The 9,026-nt window shown below is 37.4% G+C and overlaps 1 protein-coding gene across 1 annotated transcript; it reads right to left on the reverse strand.

Moving 5' to 3' along the window:
- Window positions 1-745: 745 nt before the first annotated feature.
- Window positions 746-2,595, reverse strand: LOC120419539 (peroxisomal leader peptide-processing protease). Its single transcript, XM_039582248.2, has 5 exons — window positions 2,515-2,595; window positions 1,816-2,456; window positions 1,494-1,752; window positions 970-1,435; window positions 746-910 (listed from the first exon to the last, which is right to left on the reverse strand). Exons 1-5 carry the CDS (start codon window positions 2,518-2,520, stop codon window positions 822-824), a joined length of 1,461 nt encoding a protein of 486 aa, XP_039438182.1. The 5' UTR covers window positions 2,521-2,595; the 3' UTR covers window positions 746-821.
- Between the last annotated feature and the right edge of the window lie 6,431 nt (window positions 2,596-9,026).

Below are 9,026 nucleotides of genomic sequence, written 5' to 3' on the forward strand. Positions count from 1 at the left end.
ATCAAACTAAACTCAAAAATGGCATAAAGTCAAAATCGTCCAAAACTGACATCGGACAGTTATGCGTAGAACGGCAGTTCAGCTCATGGGTAACAATGAGACACTTTGATTGTTCTTCATTAAACTTTTCAATATCTATGGAAATCTTTCAAAACATGAATTAAAAGTGTTTTTTGGCATATTTATAGAGTTTTAGCTTCATTTAACCAAAAATACAAAGTTATTTGGTAAAATATACGAATTTTACAAAATTTTATCTCATATTTTGATCAATGTTAGAACACATTAAAAGAAAGAAAATGCAACAAAAAGATCATTAAAAAATGCTGATGAAAAAATGAAAAAAATCTTTGAAAGTTGAAAACCAAAAGTGTCTCATTGATGACTACCCTACCCTATAGTTATTTTTTTTATGAGGGCAATAAAATAAAGATTAAATTATTTATAATTTTATTTATTGACACGAAAGTCACTATAATTTAATTCTGTCGATTGCAGCGTGTTCAGCAAGCCCAAATATTTTATACCATGTAGAAATTGTTGCAATTACTGACAACAACTTCAAAAACGTCGAGTTGTGTTATCCGGAGAGTTTTTTTAAAGGTCCTATAAGCTGTTGTTTTATTTTTTTAAATGTCCTATAAACATATGAAACGTTTACATTTTCAAAAAATACTCTAGAAGTAATGAAAACAGAAAAAACGGGTCCGGATGGCATTTCGGTATTAAAATTACTACAATTCCAAATTTATCATAATTATATTGCTTTAACATTCACCAAAATAAAATAAATACAGCACCATAATCCAAAAATATTATATCTATAATCTACTTGTTATTTTAGGCCTTCGTAATTTCCATTTATTTACAATTTCGCTACTAGCCTGTAGTTTTGTCAGCCTTTTCAAATCTGAAATAAAAAAAAACGTTAGGTAATTCAAATTTTAGGTTTGATTGCTAAATACTTACCATTTGTATCACAATATTCCTCCAAAACTCGGTACAAATCCCACACCGGAACGCACATGTTGTGCCACGGATAAATCCGATCGTCCAGCGCACTTTTGAAGTTGGAAACCATCACTGCCACCAGATCGCCTCGCTCATCAAACAGGGGACCGCCACTTTGGCCAGCCTGCACGGGACAGTCCGTGAAGAGGATCCCTTCGGAATGTTTCGTAACTTGTCCGCGGTAGATTGTGGGCTTGAAATTATCACTCCAACCGAACGACTTGAACAGGGGGAATCCGACCGAGTACACTGGTTGGCCGATTTTTGGTTGGTAGTTTGCCAGTTGGCAGAAGTTAGTTTTGTTTGGGTTGGATTTGCTGGAAACTTCCAGGAGAGCAAGATCGTAAGCGGAATCGTAGATTGGATTTTTGTAGAGAAGTTTCAGTTCTAGTTCTTCGTCTTTCACGTGACAAACTATGTTGTTCTGAAAGAAAAAAATATTATCATAAAGTTAAAAATTGTATTAAAAACTTTAAACTTACGCTGCTCAAAACATGCGAGCAAGTCAAGACGAATTGACGATCGTGCATTTTTAATAGACATCCAGTTCCCCAGCAGCCCATAGAATCGATCATGCAAACCGACTTTGTTACGTCAGTTTGGATGCTTTCTGGAGAACCTTTCAGGTAATGATCCTTGAATAACACTTTCAAAATTTCGTTTACGTTGATTGCTAACGAGAATGAAACGTTATCGTTTTGGTGGGCAAACGTTGATCCAAGTAGAAGTCCTCGCAGGTTTCTGAAAAAAAATGTTTTAAATTGATTCCTTATTAAGATTGTTTTAGCTTAAACTCAAACTAACAATCGCTGATCATAAACTCCAGCGCCATCACAGCCAAACGTCGACACCAAATTCAACAGCATCAAGCAGTTATCAGTTCCGAAAGTATTCGCTACATGGCCGTAGCTGACACTATTGATGAAGTTTTCACTTCCAAATGGTGCACTAACGCATACAATTTCATCTAAAGTTGTGATTTGATTGATTGTGGTATTCACAATGCTTTGAAATGATTCTTTGATATCTTGCAGTTGCAACTTGCGATCGGTGGGTTTTAAGATTAAAAACGAAGAAAAATGTTGGCTGTATTCGGAGATCAAGCGATATTCTCCGTCTACCAAAAACTTCAACCCAGAGAAGTTCTGTTTCACGAAAGATTCTACGTTTGACGATTTTAAAACGAATGCAATTTGCACCTCCTGTTCTGTGAGTTTATCTTTGCCTTTTTCCAGAATAAGTTTGAATGTTGGCTTTTTGAATTCTGGACGATTCCCTACACAAATTAGCTGGTTCTGAGGAAGGCTTCCCAAATCGGCTTGATTATTTGGCACTTGAAGTAATGTTAAACCAGTCGTAAGGACCAAGTCATTGTTGAAGACCACCGCTGAACTCTTTTGATTTCCGTACGGGTAGTAAATTAATCCATTGCGGAATGGGGGTAGCTAAAATTTTAAACTTTCGTTATAATTATTTCGACTCAAATTCGTTCAGTTGATTTACCTTCATTTTTATTTCATTTAAATTTGCTGTTTATACATTCAACAGCTGATGTATGAATGAGTTTATTCCATTGATATAGCGTTCTGTCATTCAAAACAAAACTTCATACACGCACACATTCATTGAAAGTTTACAGTAAAGGCTTCCCTGTTTGGCGTTCATGTACACTAAATGAGGCAGAGTTTAGCCTGTTGCTTGCGAGCAGCTAGCGACATCTCAAAGTCAAACTTGTTGTTTGGATGCTTGCTGCAAGTGATCACATTGAGAGTGCAGCAGTAATAACATTTGAGTCAATTATGAACAAACAAAAAAAAAACTTTAAATTATTAAAACGGCGTAGAATTCGTGGATTTCCAAAGCTATTTTTTGTTCAGTTCTTGAAATCGTTAAATGAAATTCATACTAAGTATTTTATCCATTCTTGAATTCCAGTTGAGTGTTTTCGAATCAGATTTTTTTTTAATTGTTTAGAACATTGGATGTTCAAATCGAATAAACCAATGCTTCTCTTATCATTTTATTCAGAAAGTGTAAAATTTAACTTCAGTTTTTAAATTCTAAGTCCTTAAGTTTATGTCGCTGTATTCAGGTAATTTCCTTTTTTGATAACAATAAGTCATTTTGTGTTTCCCGTCAACCTCAATATTCAATTATATTTTGGAAAAAACTTTGACAATCTTTGTAAAGTTGAGGACCACCAATTGTGAACATTCGGGTTTTCCTGATAACTGTAAATGAATAACAAATTTAAATTGTTGTTTGGAGTTGTTATTTATCATATTGGAAACATTTTTCTCAGTATCGGTAATTATATATTAGCTATTTTTTACTTCACAAAAATCTAATAAGAAGTTCATGCAACAAGTTTGTGAAACTTTTGAAAAATGACTCTGTGCGAATTCAAATTCGTAAACATTTGAAACTACAATGTTGAGTCCTAAGAAGCTCAAGAAATGATCTTGTATTTGCTGATTCAGAAAAAAATCAAAAGGTAGATATAGTTCAAAATAATGTAGAAACTGAAATTAACGTTTCGCAGAATAAGTATGAATTAATTGTAACTAAAATCTTTGAACAGAAACAAAATTATTGCTTTTCCATTCAAATTATTGCCACTAATGACATAGAAAAATCCCTGGAATTCCCGGGAAATGATCAAATTCAACTCTCGATTCCCGGGAAATTGAAAATCTCGAGAATCGTCACCGTTACAGTTTTAAAAACAAAGCCAAAATCATATAACTTCCATGAAACTCTTTTGAATTTTGCTACAGGCTGGTTATTTCAAAAATCAAATCAAATTATTCGCTCTACAGCATTGCCTTGGCGTTCTCGATTGCGAGATACCTACTCGAAACTAAGTGTCCGAAGGCATGATTGTTGAGGCAATTGCAAACCTCTTTTTACACCTTAGCTTCCATCCACCCCGGGATTCGAACTGACCGAACCTTTGGATTGTGAGCCCAACTGCCTACCAGCGAATCTACCGAGGCAGGACACAGGAAGCAAACGATGAGCAGTCCTCTTTATTTAAAAGATAAATCTTTAAAACGAAACTTTTCCAATAATACCATCTGAAGTGTTCGTTGAAATTTTAGATTAATATCAGAAATAATCTAGTTTATATGTTTTTTTGTAATTATTAAAAATCATCATATTTTGAATCCAGCTTGAAAATATTTCTATTAAGGTGAAGCCGTTGATCATTTTCGAAGAAAATTAATCATCACTATAAAAAATTGTGTATTAAATTCAATTTAACACTGGAACGCCCAACGCATGGCCAACTTACACGGACGCCCAAGCCTCCCAAAAAAGGTGGAACGGTAACTTCAACTTGCTGGTTCTCGGGCATTACTCAACCAATCGGGACGATTCTTGTTTCCAGTGATTTGTAGGAATGTCTAGATGATCCTAAAACTTTGCAGAACTTGATTTGAACAAATCTGTAATTTCTGCGACCGAAAACATCGTTCCACCTTTTTTAAAACAATTGCCTCCGCGGAATTTTTGGCGAATTTTTTTTTACACGCGAAAAAAAAAGTTGGAACGATGTTTTTGATCGCAAAAATTACAGATTTGATCAAATTAAGTTCTGCAAAGTTCTAGAATCACCTAAACAAATCGCTGAAAAGAAGAATCATCTTGATTGGTTGAGTTATGCCCGAGAACCAACGAGTTGAAGTTACCGTTCCAACTTTTTTGGAGCCTTGGGCGTTGGAATGTTAACAAATTTCAGCACCAAAAGGAATCAGCATGTGCCGGTTGTTGCCTTCTTGAAGCCACTGAAGGAATTTTTGATCTAAATCAATTGTGCTTCAAAATTTATATAATTTTGTGGCACAGTCATTGACGTCCTAGTTGGCAATCATTGATTAATGACGATTTCCATAACATAACAAGGAATGGGGTAATCGTTACCAAAAGGAATCAGCATGTGTAGGGCACTATTCTAAACAACTTGTTGAAGGAATTTTGTCAAAATATTGAAAGCGACGCAAAATTTATATCTTTGAAGGAAAAATCATGACAATGATGGAAGTCTTCACGTTAATATAATTACAAAAATTTTGCAATTCCACCCTTACAATCTGAAATTTTTAAGAAACACTGTTTATTTCTAAATCAATCAAACTTAAAGCTTACATTTGAAAAAAAAAATAATTTAAAAATAACGAAAAAACTTTTTTGTGATTTGATAATCCGAAGTGAATTTTTTCCTAGCTCTTCGGATAATCGAGTCTGGACTTTATAGTGAAAATTTGCAAATTGAAAGAAAATGGGACCGCATTCTTAATCTGCCCCTATGCAACTTCCTAAATCTTAAAATTACAAATTGATTTTTTTTAACTTAAATTTTCATGAAATTGTAATACGGGTTGTCAAACAAAGCCAAATTACTCAATTGAATAAAATGAAATGATTTCATCAATAATTAGCAGAATGAGGAACAAATTCACTCGAATTTCACAAAAAAAAGTTTTATTTTGGAAAAAAATAATCTAATGCCTCTATTTCGATGTAATTTTACATCAAATTATGTGAAGTTAGTACACTCAACCCCCGATGGTTTGACACCAACTGTTGTCAAACGAACGGGGTCACTTTTTAGTTTGACACCCCTTTTACACGGAGTTCACACACACACTATCAAACGTTTGTTTTGATAGTGTGCGTGAGCGCCGTACAAAAAGTGACGAACTGTCACTTTGACTTTGACCAACCAACGGGGTACAAACTAAAAAAGTGTCAAACGAAAAAGTGACCAACCACCGGGGGTTGAGTTTATTGCCAATGCAAATTCTATTCCCTTTCAAAATAAAAAAAAAAAACATTTTTTTCATGAATTCATTGATAATTTGAAAAATTTGTGGCAGTAGCGAAAGGGCTGATGCATAAACCACGTAGCTTGGATTTCAAGGGCCAATGTTTATCTTAATTTTTTTCATAGAACTTTGAATTAAGTTGAACTATCGTTTCCCTAAGATGTTTTGCATATTGAACGTTCTTTAAATTGTTACGAATTTGTGGCATGGCTTTAAATTGACTGATTTGGAACTGCGAGAATATTGTGATGAGGAAGCATTTCTGGAGTTTTTTTTGAAAAGGTCCAATAAACCAAATTTCCAGTTTTTGCTTTTTGGGTGTTTTTAGAACCGCCTTGAGTCAGGGGTATTATAAAACACCCAAAAAGCAAAAATTTAAAATTTGGTTTATTGGTCCTTTTCAAAAAAAACTCCAGATTTTAACAACTCCTTAAATGTGCACACACGCAACCTAGACTTCGGTCAAATTGACCGAAAAACTCGGTAAACTTATCAGAAATTCTCTGATAGAGCGTCCAGGGGGATGACAGATGGTGATTTCAGCCTACCGCACATCAATTGCAATATGGCGGCGAATGTTTGTAAACATCACAAAAAACTTGCTAGCTGAAAACAGTGAGAAAAGCTAAATTCAAGCGAACATAAATAAAATGTATTCCGATTATAATCAATTACGCTTAAATTGTCTATTTCGAGTGAGTATAATGAATTAAGCAGGAAAGGGTATTATTTCAACAAACTATTGGTTTCTCCCACAGAGATAATTGGCCTTGTAATTGGCAACAGATGCAAGAATCTGCCTGAAGTCGCATCCGAGTTGGAACTTTTAGTTCGCTTCTCTATCGTCTACTGCTCCGCCGGCAATTTCCTCGGTTGCAGCATTTCCCCGGAATCATGCTGAAGGCAAACCTAAATTGCATGTCGCAGTCTGAGAAGCACACGTAGCAGAACGAAGGTCAAACTAACATGTTCCCGGCACGATGTCCACCTTCTTCGGATAGAATCGCACCCGGCCACTGACTTTATCTTAACCTTTATGAACTGACGGATCTGGCCGACGCGATGCTGAATTTTCCAGTGTCCGGATTATGGATGACTCGGTCGTCAAATCCCTTTTAGACACGGCTGCCACCCTTTGGAGCAAATTGGCCAGCACCAGCAAGCTTCGAAAAAAATATCTAAGTTAATCGAAATAAATATTGCCGTTTCCTTTTGCCCTGCTCTTTTTCCACTTGCAAACGGATCTGTTAATACCGTTCCGTGTCCCGTGTTTCCTTCGCCACTAACCGTTCCGGAACGAACGTTGGCTGCTGTTTACGTTCTACAGCCAGTCGATTCTCATCCCCTTCCGCCAGCTTTCGGTTCCACTCCTCAATGATCCGCTGGACCACCTCCCACTCGACTTCGGTCTCTTTGAGCGGTCTCATCCATACCGGCACTTGCTCATGCTTAAACGCTTCGACGGTGTTGATCAAGAACCGACGAATCGTCCTTTTCAGGGTGTGATAATTGTAGAGAGTCACAACAACTCGACCCGTTCGTCCTCGATCCGGGACCTGGAACAGCTTACTCTTGACCGTGCGTGGCTTCCGGCGAAAAAGGACGGCAGTTTTCTGGAGCAGAATTGTGCTGTACATGTTGGTCGCTACAGAGGACTTACCAAAAGTTACGAAGTTATCAGAACGGCGGGCGAGGAAATAGTTGACATAAGAAAAGGCAAAAACAGTTAACAATGTTTGTTTCATTAAAGAAAATAATCAATAAATTAATGGAAAATCACTTTCTTATGAAATTTCCAGAAATAGGTAAGATTGATGATTGACATTTTACCCGAACTAAAAGCAAGTTGTGCGATATTAGGGTAATTCATCAGTACCAAAATTGACACTTCTCACTTGTCAAAGTACCAAAACATGTCAAAGTACCAAAAGATGAGAGGTAGGCTCTCACTGTATGGAGTTTGACAGGTCGTCTACTCCCTGTGTACGATACAATGTTGTGCTCATGTGTGCGTTAAAGTTATTTTCTTGGATGAACTCAAACCAAAAAGTTTATCAGAGAATCTCTGATAATCGATTATCAGAGATCGGTCTGATAAGCGCCAGGTTTGCGTGCATGTCTACAAGTTTTAAACCATAATTATATAATCCAATCAAACCGCTTCTAAATGGAATTAATTCAAGCTCAATAAAAAATAACCAGGATGATGTTTGACAACAATTACACCACTGTTTACGAGTTGATTGATATATAACGAGCTGTCACTCGTCGTAACCAGATGTAATAAATGTGGGCAAGATTCATTCACTGTGCAGAACCTCGGCGAACCTCTCAGCCTCAACTCAATAGCAGCTGCAGCAGTCCTAATGGTACCAGTTTCCAACCTCGGGCTCTCGGCACTAATGGAGATCTCAAAATAGGACCTGACTGACCGAAAGGCCGCGCCGCGATGGAAAAATGGCCAGCATAAATTAAAACCGCGCCAAGTCGCTTAATCGCGCGAGATCAAGTAAAGTGGCCGTTTTTGCAGGCAGCCACAGCAGACTTGACGACGACAGCGGTCTTTGAGGCAAAGTTGAGCTTTCCATGGTGCAGCGAAAAAAGTTCAAATTCATTCACGATCTGCAGTTTGCTGGCTTTTGAAGCGCGCGATTTACACCCGCGATTCGCGGCGACAAACTGCACCACGCTGCGGGCGTGTGTGACTTGAATTCACTCCTTGGCACCAGATCTCTGGCCATCATACTGACGGCAGACGGCATAATTTCAAACGAAAACGATACCTCGCATAAACTCGAAGCTGTGAAGCTGGTGCATTAAATCGCAAAGTGAATTCACCTGGCCCAGGCAGGACTGGCATAACAAACTAGTTTGCAACGCGCGGACAGGTAAATGGATTCAACCATCAAGTCAATCACAATCCGCGATCCGCATTGCGATGCAACCTGTCCTGGCCACCACACATTGCAGGACAGTATTCCGGGAAATTTGAGCGGACCCACCCAGTGTGGAATGTTGCGCTCGATTTGCCGGATTGATAAAGTTTTATGAAGAAAACATTGACTTACTTGATTGCACAGTGGAATCGGTTTTTATCTGCCGAATTTGTCAGAGACTCTGCACATGGAAAGCTCGAACCATTGAGGTTTTGCAGCGCGATTGTGTTTCAAATGTAGGTGGTGCCAA

The sequence above is a fragment of the Culex pipiens genome, chromosome 3, assembly GCF_016801865.2.
Source record: "Culex pipiens pallens isolate TS chromosome 3, TS_CPP_V2, whole genome shotgun sequence".
NCBI lineage: Eukaryota > Metazoa > Arthropoda > Insecta > Diptera > Culicidae > Culex > Culex pipiens.

Bases quoted from the DNA above. Each gene is read 5' to 3' on its own strand.
- LOC120419539 (XM_039582248.2), bottom strand. The intron at 1,753-1,815 runs GTTAGTTTGAGT...ATTTTTTTTCAG, and splicing joins GGAGTTTATGATCAGCGATT to AAACCTGCGAGGACTTCTAC. The intron at 1,436-1,493 runs GTAAGTTTAAAG...TTTTTCTTTCAG, and splicing joins GCTCGCATGTTTTGAGCAGC to AACAACATAGTTTGTCACGT.